At 33.1% G+C, this 22,549-nt stretch overlaps 3 protein-coding genes and 1 long non-coding RNA gene across 5 annotated transcripts; 2 read left to right on the forward strand and 2 right to left on the reverse strand.

Moving 5' to 3' along the window:
- Positions 1-1,124: 1,124 nt before the first annotated feature.
- Positions 1,125-2,956, reverse strand: LOC112720133 (fasciclin-like arabinogalactan protein 1). Its single transcript, XM_025770961.3, has 2 exons — positions 2,143-2,956; positions 1,125-2,045 (listed from the first exon to the last, which is right to left on the reverse strand). The coding sequence occupies exons 1-2, from the start codon at positions 2,848-2,850 to the stop codon at positions 1,485-1,487; spliced, it is 1,269 nt and encodes a 422-aa protein (XP_025626746.1). The 5' UTR covers positions 2,851-2,956; the 3' UTR covers positions 1,125-1,484.
- Positions 2,957-6,047: 3,091 nt separating this feature from the next.
- Positions 6,048-6,902, forward strand: LOC112720917 (uncharacterized). Its single transcript, XM_025772010.1, has one exon. It carries the CDS (start codon positions 6,048-6,050, stop codon positions 6,900-6,902), a length of 855 nt encoding a protein of 284 aa, XP_025627795.1.
- Positions 6,903-7,287: 385 nt separating this feature from the next.
- Positions 7,288-11,904, forward strand: LOC140176307 (uncharacterized). Of its 2 annotated transcripts, none has more exons than XR_011867234.1 (3): positions 7,288-7,605; positions 10,609-11,411; positions 11,530-11,904. It is a non-coding gene; the product is annotated as an uncharacterized lncRNA (long non-coding RNA). The 2 variants fall into 2 exon arrangements; XR_011867233.1 differs by lacking the exon at positions 7,288-7,605 and adding an exon at positions 10,163-10,476.
- Positions 11,905-12,325: 421 nt separating this feature from the next.
- Positions 12,326-17,952, reverse strand: LOC112720134 (4-coumarate--CoA ligase-like 1). The gene is made up of 6 exons (XM_025770962.3): positions 17,313-17,952; positions 15,814-16,395; positions 14,340-14,532; positions 13,856-14,001; positions 13,037-13,104; positions 12,326-12,946 (listed from the first exon to the last, which is right to left on the reverse strand). Exons 1-6 carry the CDS (start codon positions 17,730-17,732, stop codon positions 12,697-12,699), a joined length of 1,659 nt encoding a protein of 552 aa, XP_025626747.1. The 5' UTR covers positions 17,733-17,952; the 3' UTR covers positions 12,326-12,696.
- Positions 17,953-22,549: the final 4,597 nt, after the last annotated feature.

Raw genomic sequence — 22,549 nt, forward strand, 5'->3', positions numbered from 1 at the left:
ATTTCAATTTACATCTCAGTAAAAAAGATTACACCAAGCTGTGTTTCCCTTGCCCCAAAATTTGATGGCTACCGCACTCACTGTCAGAATCAGAATCAGCCAAGACTATAATTTGGCTGATTCTGTGTTTTGATCTTCTAATGCAACAGTACCAATAGGCTAAATGATTGGAAAGATTCTACGTTAATTATCCAATAACAATGACAATCGATTGAGATGAAGTACTAGCAAGTAATTGTTTATGATAATCCATATTTTTTTATACATTTTTCATTTTTTTTATGCTGTATTTTCCCCTTAATATTAATCTTAATTTCTAAGGAATAGGAAGTGGATTTGACGACTGTATTCAACCGTGGTAATCATACAGACATACAGAAAACAAATCCTTCTCATGGAAATAGTGTAAGTTTCAAGGATTGAATTCTTCCAATTTTTTTTTTTTACTTGAGAGAAAAAAATATAATTTTTTATTATTAATTTTATAAATAAGACAAAAAAAATTCAAAAATTAAAAATTATATTTTATTCTGTTAATTAAAAAATATTGAGAGGATTTATTCCTTAGGTCTCGTATATATACAGTACATAGTAATTAACCACTTCAGCTAGAAAACTAACTAAAATGACAAATACTTCGGCCAACTATTACTCCAACTTTAAAATGGGATTGGTGCCATTTAATAATGACATAGTATGGATCAAGGGCCACCGAAAGTAACAAATAATAAGAAAACAATCGATCTTCTCCCAAATGAAATGGCTTAAAATGGTAAGAAATTGAAAATTTGACGAACAATTAGACTGAACCACAACCAGGCACAAAACAGAATATTGAGGAGAACCATAGATGAGCATTGATCAAGAGTCAAGACAAAATAGGTATTGTGGAAGTAATCACCTTATTTTTTATCTCAACAGCATCAGAAGAATAAAAGAAACCGGTTTCCAGCTAAAAAATCAAATAAATATAAAATAAAAGGATTTAAGAATTTTATTGCCTCAAATTTAGGGGTAGGTTTGACTTTGAGGCTACCAGTCAATTTTGATGATTTCAAGTTTCAACCAATGTTTGTCTTATTTCATAATCATATACCAAAGACGAACCTAAAAGTGTCTCAATATGACAAAGTAAGCTATAAAATTGAATGGGTACATAAACTCAATTTTCAGCTTCACAAGCTCACTTACGCATTCGCTTACATTCAAATCACACACCACCAAAAATAAATTACATCAGCAACAAATAGAAAACTACAATGGTAATAATCAGCTAAAAATACACGCACTACAAAAGACACCGAATAAAAATACAGTAATAAAGGAAACAGCATTTCAAATTCCCTTTATTTCCTAACTATAATAAAAAATGACTAAAAATTTCTCTTTTTCTTGTAAGAAAAATATTAAAGCAACACATATAATTTAAGAAACTTTTTTTTTGTCTTTTTTTTTTTTTGTCTTTTTATTACAGAACTCACAGTTTACAGCAATGAAAACCCAAAGCACAAAGCCATAACCACGAAGATGACGTTACCGTACCTGACGCCGTCAAACCTAACGGCGCCGTTACCGTCGTCAGCGCTCTCATCGGCGGCATCACTGGGCGAATCCGCAGGCGCTGATTCCTCATCTGCCGGCGCGTCGGCTGCCTTCTGCTTCTTCTTCTTTCCCCCTTTCTTCGGGGATGCAGGAGCGTCGGCGGCGGCTGGTTCCGGAGCGGGCGAGGGCGAAGGAGACGGAGCCAGGGCCTTGAAAAGCTCCCTGGGAAGCAGAACCTTATCAATGGTGTAGATCGCGAGCGGGTCTTCGTCAATGAGCGTGCCAGTGATCTTGGCAGTAACAATCTTGGTCTTGAGCGTGACTTGATCACCGTCATTCTGCACGGTGAAGTCGAACTTGCTGGCTCCATCGGTAGCAAGCGTGTTCATCAAACCATTGTTTGACTTCAACATAGCCATGCTCTCATAAACAGGCGTAGCATGGTACTCCAGCAACGACGCCTTCCCAGCTGCAGTTAGGTTCTTATACTTTGGTAGGAATGCCTTCAGAAGCCAACAAAACGGTTACAACAAAGTAACTAACTAATTTGTCCAAATTGACAGTTAGGATGTAACTAACTAACTAATTAATGGTGATTACCTTAAAGGCGTCATCCATGGGGCAGAAGACGGTGAGTCCGCCATCCACATTGTCAGAAAAGGTGGACATAGCGTCGGGGGAGGCAGAAAGGGTGTCGGCGAAGACCTTGCAGCCATGGCGGGACATTATGGAAGTGAGATTTTGCTTGCTGGGTGCGGGTGTAGGGGCTTCTGCTGCAGCCGAGGGGAGTGGCTTGCTGATCTGTATTATCGATATGTTGTAAGGGATTTCCTCCAACGATTTCACGAAGAATGCGGACAGGGCGCCGCCGTTATTCTCGGCGCCGAAGCCCACCTTTCCGCCGCGGAGGTCGGTGATGTTGACGAATCCCGTGGAGCCGGGGGCGGTTCCGGTGGCCTGAAACATGGTGGCGGCGAGGGCGGTGCCGTTGGGGATCTGGTGGAGCTTCTTGGCGCCGAAGTAGTCGAGGAGGACGTGGAGGGACAGGATGTTCTTCAGAGTGTAGATGGAAGGGTGCTTCGAGAGCAGCTCGTTCATGGCGGTGTTGTCGATGGCGCACACGGTTATGGTGATTCGCCGGTTGATCTCCGGCGCAAGGTGAGTTAGTGTTAGGTACTTGTTAAAGGTGGAGAAGTCGGGGTGCTTCTCCAAAATGCGGGTAATGTTGTGTGCATGGGTTGTGGCGGCGGCTAAGAGGAGTAGCGCTGCCGCTAGGGCCGCAAGATTCGCCGGCCGGAGAGGCTGCATTTCTGGAAGGTTCCGAAGAAAGAGAATGAGATCTGCAGAGAGCAGTGGAAAGCGTACACTTGAGACTGCAGTGAGGAGACAGAGAGGTGAAGGGGTAGTAATTAGTAAACTAGTAATGAGACGAGGGAGTGAGCGGTATATGGGCCTTGGATTTGGAGATTATTACGACTGATGCCATTGTTAAGAAATGAAATTTATATTTTATGATTATGTGCACGCTTTGTGAAGTTTGAGCAAGGATTAGAAAAAGGGTTTAGCACTTTAGCTACTACGTTTATCATTAATAAAAATTTTTAAATATTTTTATTTAATAAATATATTAAAAATTTAAATTTTTTATATTTCTAATTAAAAAATTTTTATTTTATAATTTTAATATGTACTTTAAAAACATAAAATAGATAAATTCTAAAAAAAATAGGGTAGTAATTAATGAAGTTCTGCCTTTTTTTGTTTAAGATATCAGATTATAAGGTGTAGTTGGCATACTTTGTTTAGGAAATTCTTCGAGAAGAATCTGAACGAGAATCCAAGTGTGAAGATTTGGGATTTGATAAAAAAAAAAAAAACAACATTGGGAGGCATATAACTATCACGTGAGTTGGAGCTTCTTTTGCTCGATTCTTTGGACTTTGGAGAAGGATTTACAGGGTCTATTTTTAAATAAAAAATAAACATTATAATTACCGATATAGACAAGTTTAAGAAATTTTATTTTATAAACCTCCTTAAGACGTGTCTCGTCCTGGCTATAGACGAGTTATTTATACTAAGAGTGCTAGAAGCAGTAATTTTTATAATTTATAATTATCAAATAGTTATTAATAATATTTTTAATAGTGTAAGATTTTATTTAATGATATGAGATTACTTATTTTTTTTTATTAATTACATATTAGTCAAAATTTAATAAAATTACTGATCTCTTAGACTTTTATTATTTATACACCTATTTCGTTTTTATTATAGACAACTTATTTATATATATGGTGAATGCTATGGTATTTAAAATGTGTTGTTTATTTACTAAAAATAGTTAAAAATTAATATTTAATTTAAAAGATATAAAAATAAATAATTTTAAAAAATTTAAAATTTATTACAAAAGAAAAGTTAGACAAAATTTAGACGCCAAATTATAGACACCATAAAATTAGCCTATATATGTATCTTGGGATAGATGAATTATACTGCTGTACTTTTTTACTTATCTTATTTATATGAGAGATGAAATATGTGTATAAGTAATTCGTCCATGGTAAAAATGAGATAAATCATAAAGTGTATAAACATAAATTTCTGACGTGGGTCTAAATCTGAAATTATAATATTTATTTTATTTATTAAAAAATGAAATTAAAGTGTTTAAACATGAAATAGTTAAATCATTTAAAAAAATGATTAAATACTTTAATTATTAACAAATTTTTTATAAATTAATTTTTTATTGATTTCAATTAAAATTTTAATATGTATATTAAACAAACAAATTTTTAATAAATTTTATTATAAAATAATTAAACCCTAAGAAATATAACTATAAAAAAAAGAGTCCTTATTTAAAACAGTCAAAGGATCAATATATCCGATAAAATAATTTTAAATGACTTATAGAAAATAAAATTTATTAGAAACCAAAATATTCAATTTAAAATTCTTTAAAAAATAATTTAAATATTTACTAGTGTTTAAAAAGAAATAAATTAATGATACTCTCTTATTATTTGTTATTTGCAAATTATTCTTAAGCTTTATGAATCCTTTCTCAGAAAAGAATTAATAATAAAAATAGAAAATAATTTAGCTAATATGAATTTTAAAAATACATGTTAAAATTATCAATAAAAAAAATAGTATAGAGATTTAATTAAAAAAGTAAAGACATAATTATTACACTATATGCATACTTGGATCCGTGATGTAACAAGAAACAACAATGGCTTATGTTTCAGCATAAAAGAGAAATTAAAATACACAGTAGATAGATTAAGTTAGGAATATTGTAGCTTAGTAGTAGTGCTACATGCGTACTTTTTGGAATCAATGTCATAGCTACATACATAGGGGAGAAGTAAGTGAGATGAATTTCGTATGTTTGCATTCACTATTCTTTTTCTTTTCCGCACGGTGGGTAAGACCAATATATCCCATTAAATTTATGTATATCATGCCATAGTTTAGAATACTATTGTTGCAAATGTTGAAGTTAGCATCATTTGAAGCTAGCCAAGAAACGTAGAGGACACTCTTATGGTATTGTAAAGAGTGGGAAAATTGAACATATATATGTTATTCGATTGCCGATTACATGTTCTATGTTCTTTAATTAATGGTAATTTTACATATTTTAGGTGCAATTTCATGTGACCGTAACATTACAATTTGCCGACATACAAAAAGTCATGGATGCCCATGTTCTAAGTATCTAAACCACGTTATATATTCCATAAAACGCGCGCGTACCATCATTAAGTAGAAAAACTAATTGCATATTTAACAAAACAGTGGTGAATGGCAGGGTGATTTTGCTGCTTGTTGGATAATATCGTGATAAAAAATTTAAGTTTTTAATGTATTTGTTTTATTTTTATTAAATAAAAATATTTAAAATTTTTTATTAATAATAAATTTATCATATGTGTTTACGATACATGTTAACTAAACTCAATTTTTTAAATCAAATTAAAAAGATATTTTAAAGAGTAAATAATTAAATTAATCTTTAAAAGATTAATAATTCTTCAAATTAGTCTCTGGAAATTTTTTTGATCAAATTCATCCTTCACAAATTTTTAACTTAGTCATGCTAGACCTTTTGTCACTTTGTTTGTTGATGGTGTCGATATTTACTAATGTAACATGTTAAGTGACATTTCAACATACACCTAGGAATCACTTTTAGCTTTATGTTTCTAGAAAAAGCGATGAGTGACTTTGCGAGCTCTGCGAGGGTTTCAACACAAGTTCATGACCTAAAACAACGTAGTACAAAGAAAGTCAAAGATCGGGAGGAGATTGATCTGAACAGAAAAGAAGATAGTATAGAGATGGTTGCGAATGATTCAGCTAGATCTACTATTTCACAGAAAATATCGTATAAAGAAACATTACTTTCCTCTCCTGGGGATGCATGAGAGGGGAATATCGTGGATGTGGCAGAGGAGGAACCTAACCCTGAGGATCGATGGTACATAGATATGGAGGCACAGGAAAAGAAAAATAAAGCTTTTGATCCTTGTCCGACCATTCCGGTATCAAAAGATGAGTTCGATGAATGGTGCAAGCCATGGCATGCTGCTTTAGTTGTCAAATTTTTGGGCAAAAAAGTCGGCCTGGGATTCATGGAACAACGTCTAACTAGGGATTGGGTTAAGAAAGGTAAGATAAATGTTATTGATATGGATCGTGACTATTTTCTGGTTCATTTTTCAGATGAGGAGGACTACTCACACGCTCTCTTGGATGGACTATGGATGATCGCAGTGCATTATCTCATTGTTCAGAGGTGGAGACCATTCTTTCTGACATCGGAGAGTACGGTTAAGAAGATTGCGGCATGGTTCCGTATTCCGAATCTTCCTATAAAGCTGTATAATCATCGGTTTCTATGGCAAGTTGGATCAGCTATTGGAACCATGCTAAAGATTGATCGAGCTACCTCCATTCACTCGAGAGGGAGGTTTGCCAGAATTTGTGTTGAGATTGACTTGACAAAAAAATTAGTTCCGAGAATCTCAGTTTTGGGAAGCACTCTTAATATTGAGTACGAAGGACTTCATCTCATTTGCTTTCAGTGTGGAAAATACGGTCATCGTAGTGATCAGTGTAGCGAAGTCGCTGTACGTGTGGAAGGCTCACCGAAGGATGGGAATGTCGAAACGCCGGTCGAGGAGAAGGAGGGTCAGCCAGAAGGCTCAATCACGGGGGATCTTGCTATCCAGAGCAAGTGCGCGAATCAAGGGGTTAATTGCGTTGATCAGGCTCCTGCTGATTTTGGTCCCTGGATGATGGTCAAACGATCACTAAGGAAAAAAAAAACAGAAAAGATATGATCCTGGTAATAAACGCACAGTTAATACTAATGGCCCCCGTAATAATGAAAAGGAAAATAGGGGGATATGAATCAAGGTTCTGAGGATGGGTCTCGCTTCAACATCTTGATTGATGGGGGTGCGGTTACTGCGCAGGATATTTCTCAACATGATGAACTTCCTCCAAAGGCTCCCATGCAATCTGGGCCTCCAACAAGTCAATCCCAAACTATTGTTACTAAACCAATTATGGCTAAAGAAAGGTTTCTCAAAAAAGGAGCAAGCAAAAACCCCCTAAGCCATTAAAGAAGGCCCAACCACAAGAATAGGCCCAATCCTTCCAAAAAAGGGCTTTAAACTTAAACAAAAAATTATTGAAAAGGCTCCTTTGGCCTTTGATTCTTCTGCAGCGGTATTGCCACAAAGCAAGCCTTCCACTTCAAAGGACCCGTACAAGGAGGACATGGAGCAAGCCATTATGGAAAACATGAGGGGTATGGTGAAGCAACAGTGGGAAGATTTCAATGCTACGAGAAATAAAAATACTAGCCACGGGAGCAATGAAGATACAAGCTCTTCGGGGATTCATCGCTGTGCTCATCATTCGGACCCAGAAAATAGACGGAAATCAGTGATTGTGGGATCGGCACCGGAAAAACCACCTGATGCAACTCCATCGTGTGTGACTGGAACAACTGGCACTCAGAAGAACTCCGTGAATCGGGTTAGCAAAACGGATGGGGCTGATGCCTTAGACCGTGTTTAATTTCTGACTCTTTGGTTCTTGGTAACCTTCCCTTTTTTGTTAGTTTCTCATGAATATTCTTACCTGAAACTGTCGCTGTGTGGGCGGAAAGACGTTTCCTAACCTTATTAGAGACCTTAAGAGAGATTATGATTTGAATTTTTGTCATTCTGTTGGAAACCCATATTAGTGGGGATCAGGGAAGGACCGTCAGGAATAGAATAGAGTTTGATGGCATGTTTGTTGAAGATGCAAGGGGCCAATCTGGGGGTATTTTGTGCTTGTAGAATTTGGATAGTTGGAAAGTAGAAATCCTTCGGCACAACTTCCAATTTGTTCACATGAGAATCCACGGCAAGAACTCATCTCCATGAATGTTGACGGCTATTTATGGCAGTCCTCAGAGATCTTTAAGAAAACAGCTCTGGATGGATCTTGAAATTCTTAGTGAATCTATGAATCTCCCCTGGTGGGTTATTGGGGATTTTAATGCGTATCTGCATGACTTTGAGAGGAAGGGGGGCTCTATTTCTCAGAATAACAGTGCTTGTAGAGACTTTCAAAATTGTGTTTCTAATTGCGGTCTTCTGAATTTAGGCTACTCGGGCTGGCCCTACACTTGGAAGCGTGGTAGTTTGTTTGAACGCCTTGACAGAGGTCTCAGTAATATGGAGTGGCAGATGTGCTTCCCTGATGTTGGAATCAAACATCTCTCTATGTTAAAATCTGACCATTCTCCTCTTCTTCTGCAATTTTCTCATCTTGCCCGTCCCAACAGAAGAAGGAGGCCGTTTCATTTTTTTGCTGGCTGATTATCTTATCCTGATTTTAATAATTTAGTTCAAAGAAGCAGGAAGTTTGAGAACTCTTGGAATAACTGTATGAATGATTTTCAAAATTCTCTCAGAATCTGGAATTCCAATGTGTTTGGTGACATTAATAAAAAGAAATCTAGAATTTTGAGAAGGCAACAGGGCATCACAAACAATATTAGTAATGGATATAATCGGTTCTTAGAAGATCTGCAGGGAAGACTTTGGGCAGAGTATGAAGAGACTTTGGCACAGGAAGAGCTACTCTGGTTTCAGAAATCTCGGTGTAATTGAATACAATTTGGTGACCGTAACACTAAATACTTCCATGGCACTACTATGGCTAGAAGAAGAAGAAATAGAATTGAGGCATTACAAGATGATAATGGGAATTGGATTACAGAGAGTGCTGAACTTGAGATGATGGTAACTTCATTCTATGCTAAGTTATACTTGGATGATACTCCTGACTCTCCTTTTGTCCTGAACCAAAGATTTCCTGGCCTAAGCAATGATGATATAAATCTGATTGGTGGTCACGTTTCTGAGTGGGAAATAAAGGATGCTATTTTTACTATGGGCATCTTTAAAGCACCAAGTAAGGATGGGATTCATGCTGTTTTTAACCAACATAATTGGGATAAGATTGGTGCTGATTTGTGTAGGCTCGTGCAGAATATCTTTAGTAATTCCCACAAGGTGAAAGAGATAAATGAAACTCTCATTGTTTTGATTCCTAAAGTGGAGCCCTCTACTACTTTAAAACAAATGCGGCCGATTAGTTTGTGCAATGTTTCGTATAAAGTTATCACAAAGATTCTTGCCAAGCGGTTGAGATATATTATGGAGAAGCTTGTCCAGCCGACGCAATGCAGTTTTGTCCCTGGCAGGCATAGCTCTGATAATATCATCATCACTTAGGAGGTCATCTACTCCATATGAAGCAAAAAGGGTGATAAAGGCTGGATGGCCATTAAGATTGATTTGGAAAAAGCTTATGACAGATTGAAATGGAGTTTTATTAAGAATACTCTTGATGATATTGGGATCCCATCTCACATCTCTAATCTCATATGTACGTGTATCTCTTCAGCTAGAATGAAAATGCTTTGGAATGGAGAAGTTTTTGATGAATTTACTCTTTCTAGAGGAATTCGTCAAGGTGATCCTATTTCACCTTATATTTTTGTTTTGTGAATGGAACGTCTCTCTCAGCTCATATCAGAAGCGGTCAACCTGGGTTACTGAAAACCCATCAGACTTAATAGGGGTGGTCCTGAGCTCTCTCACCTCTGTTTTGCCGATGACTTGATTCTCTTTGCTGAAGCCAGTTTGGAGCAGGCCCAGATAATTGATAGAGTTCTTGGTGTCTTTTGTGATAGTTCCGATTAGAAAGTTAATACTGAGAAGACTAGGATCTTCTTCTCCAATAACGTGGGGCATCATATAAGAAATGATATTAGTGAAGCCTTACATTTTCAGAGAACAAATGATCTCAGAAAGTACCTTGGAGTCCCCCTTATCCACTCGAGGGTGACACGGAACACTTACAACAGAATTATAAGCAAATTAAATATAAGACTCAGCAGTTAGAAAGCTACATCATTATCTTTGGTGGGGAGAAATACCTTGGTGAAATCTATCCTCTCTGCTTTACCTAGTTATACTATGCAAACTGCTTATTTACCTGTTTCTACTTGTAATATGATTGATTTTAAATGCAGAAATTTTTTCTAGGGTGACACTAATCAGACAAAGAAAGTCCACCTTCTGAGCTGGCATAATGTCTGTAAACCCAAAAATACAGGTGGTCTTGGTATCCGACATGCCAAAGACCTTAACCATGCGTTTATGATAAAAATTGGATGGGGGCTGGTCGACAAAAGAGATCATCTTTGGGCCAGAGTTCTAACGTCTAAATATTGGTGTGGGACTGATATTCTTCCTAATATTAGAAGGATAAATAATGCTTCTAATTTGTGGAAAGGAGTTTGCTGTGCTTGGAAAGATGTTGAGAGCAATACCATATGGAGGATAGGTGATGGATCCAAAATTAATTTTTGAAGTCATCAATGGATTCCAAAACTTGGAACTCTAGACCAGCATGCTACCTAGGTAAGAGATAGCAATTATTCTCCTAATTCTCTAAATGATTTCCTCTCTATTTCAGGGCATTAGGATGATAGGAAGCTAAGAGAATGGCTCCTGGATGAGGTTGTCCAACGAGTCTTAGCAATGGCTCCACCATCACCTTGGAAGAATGAGGATCAGATTGCTTGGGCTTTATCCTCGGATGGGGCGTTCAACCTGAAGTCTGCTTACCAATTCCTTCACACCAATCAGAACCACTCGGACCAAATCTTCAAGCTTGCGTGGAACTGGAAGGGTCCAAAAAGAGTTCGCACCTTTCTTTAGCTTTGTGCAAATGATGCCATTTTGACAAATGCTCAAAGGTTCAGGAGGCATATGACTTTGAACCCCAACTGTCCTCGATGTCAGTCGGAGGAATCCATTGTCCATGTTCTTCGCGACTGTCCTTTTGCAAATAAGTTTGGAAGCTTCTAATTCCCGCGAGAGAGGTTGGAGATTTTTTTACCAGAAGTATGAGAGAATGGCTCACCTCAAACCTCAATAGGAAAACGGAGTGGACTTACTACTTTGGAGTGGGTGCCTCCTCTCTCTGGTGGTTGCGAAATAAATTGGTCTTTGAAGGCAAGGCCACCGACCCAAGGATTGCTGCAAGCCACATTAGAGCACGTACAAGGAATATTATTAAAGTCATGAAGAAGACTAACCTTCCAAAGAGGAATCATAATAGTTTGGAAAATCTCATTCGCTGGCACCAACCACAGGAGCACTATGTCAAGATTAATGTTGATGGGTCCTACTTCTCCTAATGTGATAATGCCTCCTGCGGGGGGATCTTCAGAGACCACATGGGAAGGTTTATGAAAGCCTTTTCCTGTAATTTGGGTAATTGTACCATTATGCATGCTGAACTTTGGAAAATTATTAAAGGTCTCCAAATAGCAGTTGCTAATGATTTACAGAATATTATTGTGGAGTCTGACTCTCTAATGGCTCTCTTCAGGTTATTAAAACAGGATGTCCAAACTCCCACCCTTATGCAGCTCTTGTACAAGATATCCTGATCCTAAACAGGCGCGTACAAAATATTGATTGGAATCACACCTTAAGAGAGGCCAATACAGTTGCAGATATAATGGCCAAGAAGGGGCATGATCTTCCTATAGGTCTCCACATTTTTGATGCACCTGCACCTGATATTATTTCAGCTTTAACTTTTGACATGTATGGTTCTTTTAGGCTTAGAGGCTTGTAGTTTTTGCTTGCTGTTTTGGGGTTTCTGACCCCGTTACTCCATCAAAAAAAAAAAATACACATAAAAATCTTAATTGACTATTAACATGATTAGTTTATAAAATTAGATCAAATTAACTCCAAATTAAAGAATTCTAATGCCTTAAGTTCTCTCCTCAATTAGGTTTTGATTTAATCTAATTTCATAAACTAATCACGTTAATAATTATTTAAGACTCCTAGATATATGTTGGGGTGTTACTTAATCTGTTACATTAGCAAATTTTGATATTATCAATAAACAAAGTGACGAAAAGACTAACGTGACTAATTTAAAATCTTTAAAGAACAAATTTGATTAAAAAAATTTGGAGACCAATTTAAAAAATGAATAATCTTTTCGAGACTAATTTGACCATTTTTACTCATATTTTACATCATGCCATTATTTTTGTCCACAAATCCACATCGACCAACTTTTAACATTGTGAAGATATTCTGATGATCATCGACCAGGCCCAAACTAGAAGGGATCCTATTTTTTAGATCAAATAGTAGATAAATTATAATACAAGTTCAACATAAATTTGAAATTTCTTATATTATCATTGTTACAAACAAACATGCTACTTAACCAACACGGTTGTGAATGTGACAGATGATTATTAAGTTCTATTTCAATAACGCTGCTGCATTTTGATTTTGACTTTCCCTGATCAAATGAAACTCCAATGTAGCATTTTTGGTTCTAGCAAACAGTAGATAATTGACTTTACTACCATCCAATTGTACTTATATTAAATTAGTGAATAAAAAACCATATAACCAATGATTAAATATGCAGCAATTTATTCACTTTGTTCTGCCTCCATAAACCAAAACAGTAAATAAATCATCAACAACAGGAAAAGCATAAATAATATTATGATATAATGACTTAAGAAATATTGGATTTTGGTGTGGAGTTTGTCTTCATTTTTTTCACCATCCTCTCTTTAATAAGCCTTCTCATTATCTTCCCAGAAGGTGATTTTGGTATGGTTTCTACAAAGTGCACCACCCTCACTTTCTTGTAATGTGCAGCATTTGAAGCAACATAGTCCATGATTTCCTTTTCGGTCACTCTTGCGCCGCGGCTCACGACAACACTCGCAGCTGGGATTTCCCCTGCTTCTTCATCTGGCAACCTGAACCATCATCACAATCTTCAATAAATGACAAAACTTTGTAGGAATTTCAAAAAGAGTGACAAAGATCGATGGTGGCTTGTTACTCACGGCACAACTGCAGCATCTTCAACCGACGGATGAGATAACAAAATGGCCTCTAACTCAGCAGGAGCTACCTAAATTCATCCAAAAAAGACATGTTTCAAAATTTGATGGCTAAAGTTTAAAACATTCATAATGGCAAAATTGTTTATAGAAAGTTATTAGAATTGAGATCAAAGAAGTCTAACTCAACTCAAATGCTAGTTTTTAGAGTGAACATTGTCATGTGAAATTTTATTTTTGAGAAATGTGGGACTTGTAATATATTTATTTTATGCCCAAAAAATCTAAAGCGTGAACATTTACATGTGGATAGTCCAATAATATTGGAAAGTATAGTCTCTAATATCATATTAGAATTGATATCAAAGGGTCTAACTCAATCACAAAAACTAACTCATAGAGTGGAAGATGAATCACAGTTATAATTTTTCTAAAGATCTTATTTTTGAGAGATGTGAGATTTATAATAAAATTCCTAAACTTTGATTAAAAAATAAGGGTTGCGTTATAAATCTTCATATAATGTAGAATACTAGAGTTATTTAACAATCTATTTGATGAATACTAGAGGGTTATCATAATTTATTATTTTTTGTCATTAATGTTAAAAATATGGACTAAAGTATATTATTAAATTACTAAGCGAAAAGAATTGAGTTGTTAACTAAAAATAATAGACAAAAATAATAAATTATGATAGTTCTCTAACATTTCTTAATCTAATTTGCTCTATAATAGATCATATTATTATTATAAGATTAAATTGAACTCTTTCAAAGTTATAACTTATAATGGTGATTCTAATTAACCAAATCAACTTACTTGGAATCCTTTGTATTTAATTAACTCCTTGATGCGATCAACAATAAATATATTCTCTTCATCATCTATGTATCCTACATCCCCGGTGTGAAGCCATCCATCCTTGTCAATTGTATGAGCAGTTTCATCAACCTGTTTATAGTAACCTGTGAACAATGCATATGTAAATGCTCAGAAAATCATGTGGAGTAGAAAACTAAACCAAATCGAAATTCATATCATCACATATCCCAGTGTAACTTTACAATTCGATTATGTTACGTATATATTAAAATCAGCCACTAAAATTAGTTATTAATATAAAATACATATTAAAATATAAATATATATTAAAAATAAATTAAACTACACATATTAACATATATTTATATATAAATACAAGTGACTGATTTTAGTGACTTATTTTAATATACGAATAGTATTTTTATTTACAATTGAACAGGTACAATTATGTTTTAGTAGTTGCAAATTGTATATTTATTACCTTGCATTACACATTGGCTTCGGACACAAATTTCCCCAGGTGTGTTCCTTGGGAGGGATCGACCAGTATCAGGATCAATAAATTTAACTTCCAAATTTGGGAGGATGAACCCCACTGAATTTTTGTGTAGAACCCCAGCGTCTTTGATTGCATGGGTAAGTGTGATGCAGCTATGCTCAGTTAGTCCATATGCCTGCCGAACAATAATACCATTTTATATGTTTTCACTCAAATTTATGCAAGAGAAATGATCCTTGTTCTTAGTCACTTGGGGTATCCATTGAAACTTGAGGAGTTACTAATAAATATATTAGGGTAAAGTATAATTTTTGTTCCTAAAATTTGGCAAAAGTTTTAAAAATACTCTTAAGTTTTATTTTGTTTCAATTTTGTCACAGAAATTTTCAATTTGCATCAAATATACTCTTGACGGCTAAATTTTCAAAAAAATTTAAGACCAATCTAACAATAATACATGAAAATTATGCTTTGCTTGTATTGAGGGTTATTCTTATGAAATTGTTGTTGAATTGATCTTAAATTTTTTGAAAAATTAACATCAGGAGTATATTTGATGTAAATCGAAAACTTTTGAGACAAAATTAAAACAAAATAAAACTTAGAGGTATTTTTGAAACTTTTGTCAAAGTTTAAGGACAAAAAATATACTTTACCCATATTTAATACGATCTCACTAGGAACCAATTAGAGTGTAGCCAAACTTAGAGTTAGTTAATTGAAAAATAAGTCTATTATAAAAAAAATCTTTTATTATTCTGATTTTTTGAATTTTAAAATTAAAAATAAAAGTTATTGTTCAACTAGTCGACTCCAAATTAATTACGTCATAATTGATTTCTTAGACTTTTTCATACTAATAGAAACTTTCTCACCAATAAAATAGGAATAGTTTAATTATTCTGTTAGTTTTATAATTTTATTGTTTTTTAATTAAATTTTATATTAGATAAAAAAATTATAATTAGATTTTTAGTAATTATTATTTTTTTAGAAAAACACAATAATTCTAAAATATTGTGTTTTTAGAATATTTTATAATTTATTTTACATCAAATACAAAAAATAAATATTAAAAAAATACCTAATTAAAAATTTGACGAAACTTTAAGAATCAATAGAATAATTAAACTTTTAAAAATGGTTGAATATATATATATAACATTAATTTGGAAAAATACGATTTTTATAAAAATTTAAAACATTAAAAAATAAAATACTCTTTTCCATTTTCTTTTTATCTTGTTATTTTACTGTATTAAATGCAATTTATATATAAATAGATTGAGTTAGAACATATCAAGATTTTAGAGTTAAAAAAAAAAACTCAGCAAGAGTGAAAAACAAAAGTGTAAGAGAAAATATTTTAAAGATACACCTTTATTGTTGTCCATCTGAAAATAATAACCACATTAATAAATTAGAAACATTGTAAAAACAAGGATAATGTATTCACCTCTTGGACAACAACACCAGGAAACTTTTGTTTAAATGCATTAAGGACTTCTGGTGCAAGTGGAGCAGCTGCAGTCATAATAGCCTGGAGTTTAAGCTTGCCAAGATCAAATTCATCCACTATTGGATTCTTCACCAATCCAAGAATAATTGGGGGCACAATTGGTGCAAAATTGACCTCATGTTTGATCAATGCAGTAATAAATGTCTTCAAATCATACCTTCCCATAACCACAACTTTCCCTTTGTTCCTAAGAGTGGCACAACATATTCCAGTTATGCCATAGATGTGAAAGAATGGGATTAGTCCTAGTGTTGTCACATTGCCAATCATTTCTTGTCCCACACCGAAGAGTGTTGAGCAAAGATTTGCTACTACGTTTCTGTGTGTAAGCATCACACCCTTTGAGAGCCCTGTGGTGCCTGATGAAAATGGCATGGCACACAGATCATTCTGATGAATTGGTTCTTTAGCCGAATCGTCGCCGGCGCGGTCCGCGGCTTCAAGTAGTTTTTTGTAGTTCATAGCTTCCTCAATAGGCTCATCAGCTAGCACAATTACAGGCAACTCTAGAGCTTTCACCTGTGTTCAATTTCAAACTCAAGAAGTTTCAAATACTATAGTTTAAATGCATATATATATATATATAGTATAATTTATCTTATTTATTCAGATTTTGATTCAGAAATAATTCAAGAAGATTGGTCTTGATCCGCTACAATTAATTTGTTTCTATTAAATGTTGTTAGATTACTAGACTAAAAAAAGTGAATTAATAATTAAGTGATAATAAAAAGGAAAAGTATATAGTACCAATATACTATTTGCTAACTTATTACCAACAATAATTAATTATTATATTTTAAACACATGTATAAGGAGACACATATAGAAAATACATCTATCAAGACACTTCCATTAAATACAGCTATAAAAAATATATTTTTATTAGACATATCCGCAAAGACACTTCCATTAAACACAGTCATAAACAAAAGTTGACAGAAATACTGTTGGTAACGTAGTGGGATTATAATAAAAAATAATAAATTCTGATGGTCTCCTAATATTTTTTTTAAAAAAATTAAGGATAAAGACAAATTAAGTATTTAAAATATAGTATTGATAATCAGTATTTTAGGATATTTGATAAGATACTTAATATAGAAAAATATTGAAAAATAAAGCATTAAACTGTTTAATACATTTATTAAAAAATTACCTTTTAATACTTGTAAATTTAACAGCTATGCTTAAAATATTTTTTAATTAAACTCTTAAAGTACTTTTAAACCAAAAACAGAGAAATTTTATAGAAATTAACAATAAAAAAATTGTGCATTATACAATAACCAAAAACTTATTTAACGAAAAAAAAGAACAATCGTTACTAAATGCACAATTAATTAGTAACAACCGTATTTTTATACCGGTACCAAAAATACTTGATGTATGAATAATATTTAAAAAAAATATATAATTCTACTTAAAACAATTACCTTATCATAGATTGTAGAATCTGTGACAATTAATTTGGCATCAGCGGAATCTACTTGCTTCTTAATCTCTGAAACATGTGATGCTGGATTTGCTCCTGAGAACACACCACCAGCAGCCATTATTCCCAAAGCAATGACTCCATATTCTACCACATTTGGAAGCACCACAATCACCACATTCCCCTTCCTCAAACCAAGAGACCTTAATGCCTTTGACAATCTCTTTGTGTCTCTCACCACCTCACTATAAGTCATAGCTTTCTCACTCACACCATCCACAAATGCAACCTTGTTGGCGTATAATTCGGCGTTTTCGAGCACGAATTCCGGCAGCGTCACGTCGTCCGGAACTTGGACCGGCTTGAATTTACTGCGAAAAATGTGTTCCTCCTCATTAAAATTCTCCATGCAGGTTCCCATGTTGGAATTGAATAATGTTGTGAATTATGATGAGAAATTAATTTGTGCTATGATGATGAAGGTTGCAAATGTGAGAATATATTGACAGTTTTCTTGGTCATGCTTTGTGCACGGTGTGTGAGTTAGCAATGTTACTAGTGAAGTATGCAATTCCAAATTTGTCATGGCATTATTGTTGGTAAAAATTTGTTGAATCATGTCACTGACATAGGCCAACTATAATGTTTCTAAAACCAGCTACATTACTCTTGTTTAGTGAATGAATTGGTATAGATGGGGTATCTATTTTGGTGAATCAATTGATATCTCTTACCTCATCAACCATGGTATCTGTAGGGTCATTCCTATCCACATCCTTCTTTTTATAATACTCAAACGGAATACCTTTATATTTCTAACTTATGAATTTACTTCTAATAATATTTTTTAAAGTAAATTTTAATTATAAAGAAAAGATTGGGAAGCAGAGGCTATTTTTAGAACCAGTAAAATAATGTTAATATCTGTTTGAAATAAGTAAGTTGACATAAAAATGAAGATTAATAAAAGCAATCTATAATATCTGTTAGTGAATCATAATGACTTTTCTATCAAATTCTTGTGTTTGTGACTTTCTATTTAAGGTAAATTACAGTATTTGATAAAATTGAAATTGATTTGATTTCAAGCTTTTTTTTTTTTTTGAGAAGAGATCGGATAAAAAGTAGGAATTAAATTAATTCGCGCATTTCGTGTATTTATATTATAACTGAAACTAAATTCTTCATTTTGATAGAATTTGAAAGGAATTGAAATGATTTGGTGTGTTAAAAATACAAAAAAAAAATTTACTATTTAGGTATTAATATAAGAATTTAATTTTAATGTATTAATATAAAATAATTTTATATTGCATTTAATTATGTAACGACATGTTAGTGAATATAACTATCTTTTATATTAACTGTGTGAATAAACATCTAAAAATATACATGTAATTAGATGATTATATAAAATATTTTATATATTAGTATATCAAAATTAAACTCTTTAAAAAGAAAGAGTAGATGTTGAAATCTGACGGCCTAGGAACAGTTCGGCGATAGTGATTATGAATGTAGAAAAAACACTAATTCTTGTCAAAATTTTGGTCAAATTTACCGTAGGATTATATTGAAAAAAAAAAAAAAACATGAACACATAATAGACCACGTTCCTTAAGTTAAGTTTTTGTCCTAAACTAGCGAAGAGCCATCTAAACTGTAAAAAGCATAATTATTAAATCGAGTTATTAAATCATCATTTGAATTGGTTAGACAATTAATTCGGTCAAACTTAATCAAATTTAATAAAAATTGGTCTAAATTGGTTCATTTAAAAATTATATTAATATAAACTAATTGATTAATCATTAAAATTTAAAAATAATAATTAATTTAATATAAAATAAAACTAAAAAAAATACTTATTATGAAATAAAAAATAAAATTTATATAATTATTTAATTATACCGAAAATTAATCAATTTAATTTGTAACTCATTCATTAAATCAGAAATTCAATGGCCTAATAGTCTAACTAATTCGATTCCCAATTAGATTATAATAACTATTATAAAAAATTTGATTTGTAAAACTCTCAAGATAACCACTAACCAGCACTGAATAAAGTCACCCATTGGGCTTCGACCCTGTTGGTATAAAAAAAAGTCACCTGAATTCATGTTCTACCATGATCACCTAACACACAACTAGTCCAATTTGCGACCAAAAAAAAAAACTAGTCCAATTAAATTGTGTTTACTAGAGAAGGGAATACGTTGGCGCATGAAGTAGCGCATGAAGTAGCAAAATTTGCAGCTGCTGGTACCCTCGACTAAAATTGGATTACTTGTATGCCACAAACTATCAAGAACACTTTGAAAAAAGACATCTTAAATTCTTTGAAATTGAGAAGCAGAGATCATGAATAGGAGAAATAGAATCACATCATAACATCATATGCAGCAGAATTGGAAAAGCAACACTGAATAATAAAATATATATAGGTTGGGCTTGTATGGGTTGAACTTGTACTTATAAAGAAGGATCTTGTTAAGGTTCAGAATCTATTTGTAAAGATCTAAGGGTTTGTATTCTTGATTGTATATCATAAAATGGTATCATATTTTGCACATGAAGATAATTCATTCTTCTAACATGGTGAATGCGTTTATTCTTAATGCTTTTCCTAACGGTTTTTACTAATTTTATGGTTTTAATCTGTTGTAATAACTTTTTGGTCTTAATTATTTTCTTATTTATCTTCTTTATTTCTATTGTTAAGTCTGAAGTTCAGTTATCAATTCTCCTATTTTTCTTCTTATTGCCATTACTCTTATTTTCATGTTTCTTCTAACTAACTTTAAGGATTTAAGCCTTTTATGAAATTTTTTCATGTTATAAGAATAGAAATAACAATGAAGAAAATAAAGATAGTAGACTTATAAAGATAAACTTGTACTCTTATTGCTTATAAAGTTGATACAATTCTTGAAGATGATTACAAATATTTGGAAAATATATGGAGTAAGAAGATATGAGAGTAGAGAGGTTTCTTGAGCTTTCAAGTTTTTGATGATCTTGAATGAATGAGGCCTTTAGTATTTATAGACCCCAAATGATTACTGTTTGAGTATTATTTGCCGACAGTACTGTTTATTTTACTGTTTGCCGATATTTACTGTTTTGCCGACAGTTACTGTTTACTTTTTACTTTTTACTTTTACTCTTTTTTTTTACTGAGATCATTTTTCTTTATGATTGGGCTTTTACATTGATTTCATATATAGTTCTTACTACATTTCAAATGGATCTTGAGAGTCTTGATAATAATGAGCTGGACTGGACTGTACCTCTTCGTCTTCTCCAAGAGGTACTGTTTGTATTGCTTGTAGAGAGCTTTGGATATCTTCCTCTGAAGTTGTCGCTGCTAGGGCTGCCATAATTTGTCGCTTCTACGCTAAGAATTGGGTCTCTTTTTTATAAGCTATTTGTTCATTGGTGGTGCTTGAGGCTGTTATTGCTGGACGCTTTTGTAATGTTGTTAACCATTGAACAATAGCTCATTTTCTTAGCAGATTTATATCATATTTGTTCCACCACTTTATTTTTATTATTCTTACCAAATATTGTATGCTTGGACATTCTTCATATGCTGCTGAATCATATTCCCAAGTCATAATCCAGCTTATTCCCATAGCTGCTATAAATGAAATGAATTTATACTCTTGTAGAAATGATGACTTACTTTTAAAATATTCATACGTCATGCTGGCTTCTTTTGGGAAGAAGGCTTCTATTGGTCCAAAATTCTGAAACCATGATTGGAACCACTTGGGAAATTGTAATGATATCCCCTTTCTGAACCATATGAACCAAGAATGGAGATTTGAAGATAGGAATAAAATATGGTTCCATGCTTCTTGGTAGTCATAATAGATATAGCTCTGAGGTTCAAATTTCAAAGAGAAGCTTTTAGACTGATATGGGGGTAATTTCTACTCTTGTAGAGATAATATTTTCATGATTTTTATTTTTGAATAAACGGGCTGTTTGGTATTGGAATCTTTATATTGTGTCAACTCAATAGATCCGGTGTCTACTAATATGAATTCATAGATTTTTTGGATTTTTTGTGGGTTAATAGGAATGTAATGGAAAGTATTTAGGAAAATAGTCTTGTATAGGGTTTTCTATCTTTTTTGAACCACTCTTTTTCAATGGTTAATATTTTAATAGGACTGAATTTTTCATAGTAAAGAAACTGTTCTTTCAAGGGTTGAGTGTTATAGAGATCTGATGGTTGCAATAATGTGAATTTATTATTAGTAGTAATTAAAGAGCTCTTAGAAGGTGATGATGATGATGATGCTTTTACAACCTGTGACATGGTCATAGGTCTTAATGATAATGGCTTTGCTGGTACAGGAGTAATAGGTAATTTTGTTCTTTTATTTGGTCAAAAGGTTGACCATAATCTTTACTGGAGGCTGGTTTTTGATCCATTTTTTCCCTGCAAAAATTCTCTAGTAAGAAAGTCAGGGAGTGAATTTAGTTCTACTTTTATACGTTCAATAGTAAAATCGAAACATGAAAGAATAGCTTGCCATCTTATAAATATTTGTTTTGAAACTAGATTTTTGACATCATTTTCTAAAACATTTGGGGCTGCTTTACAATCAGTTCTTGTTAAAAATGTTTTGTTAAATAAATCTTCTTGAAATTTTGAAACACATAATACTATGGCAAGTATTTCTTTTTTGACTGTTGGATAATTCTTTTGAGCTTGGTTCCAAATTCGTTAATGATATTTTACTATTTGTTCTTTCGAGCTATTAGGAGGTATTTGTTTAAAAATTCTTCCATATTCTAATTCTGATGCATCTGTTTCTACAATTAATTTAGCCGATGGATCTAGTATACTTATACAAGGTATTTCTTTTATTGCATTTTTTATCTTTATTATTATAGAAGTAATTTCTTTTGTCCATGGAGGTGAATTTTTTCTTAATCTCTTATAAAGAGGCTCGCATGTGACCCTTATTCCAGGCAAAAATTCTGCAACATAATTTAAACATCCCAAAAATCGTTGTAGTTATTTTTTGTCAGTTATTTCATTTGGAAATTTATCTGCAAATTCAATGGCTTTTTTAATAGGTACTATAGTTCCTTGATAAATCTCATACACTAAAAACCTTACTTTAGTTGTAAAAATTTTCATTTTCTTTTCTGATAAAACTAATCCTTGCTTGCTCTGTTATAATATCCATAAATTTTTCTAGATGATATATATGTTGC

Source organism: Arachis hypogaea, chromosome 11 (assembly GCF_003086295.3).
Source record: "Arachis hypogaea cultivar Tifrunner chromosome 11, arahy.Tifrunner.gnm2.J5K5, whole genome shotgun sequence".
Taxonomy (NCBI): Eukaryota; Viridiplantae; Streptophyta; class Magnoliopsida; order Fabales; family Fabaceae; genus Arachis; species Arachis hypogaea.

Bases quoted from the DNA above. Each gene is read 5' to 3' on its own strand.
- LOC112720134 (XM_025770962.3), bottom strand. From the start codon at position 17,732: ATGGGAACCTGCATGGAGAATTTTAATGAGGAGGAACACATTTTTCGC. The intron at 14,002-14,339 runs GTAATAAATATA...CATTGTTCACAG, and splicing joins AAGCCAATGTGTAATGCAAG to GTTACTATAAACAGGTTGAT. The intron at 13,105-13,855 runs GTAAGTTGATTT...GGATGAATTTAG, and splicing joins TTAAATACAAAGGATTCCAA to GTAGCTCCTGCTGAGTTAGA.
- LOC112720917 (XM_025772010.1), top strand. From the start codon at position 6,048: ATGGAGGCACAGGAAAAGAAAAATAAAGCTTTTGATCCTTGTCCGACC.
- LOC112720133 (XM_025770961.3), bottom strand. From the start codon at position 2,850: ATGCAGCCTCTCCGGCCGGCGAATCTTGCGGCCCTAGCGGCAGCGCTA. The intron at 2,046-2,142 runs GTAATCACCATT...TGGCTTCTGAAG, and splicing joins CCATGGATGACGCCTTTAAG to GCATTCCTACCAAAGTATAA.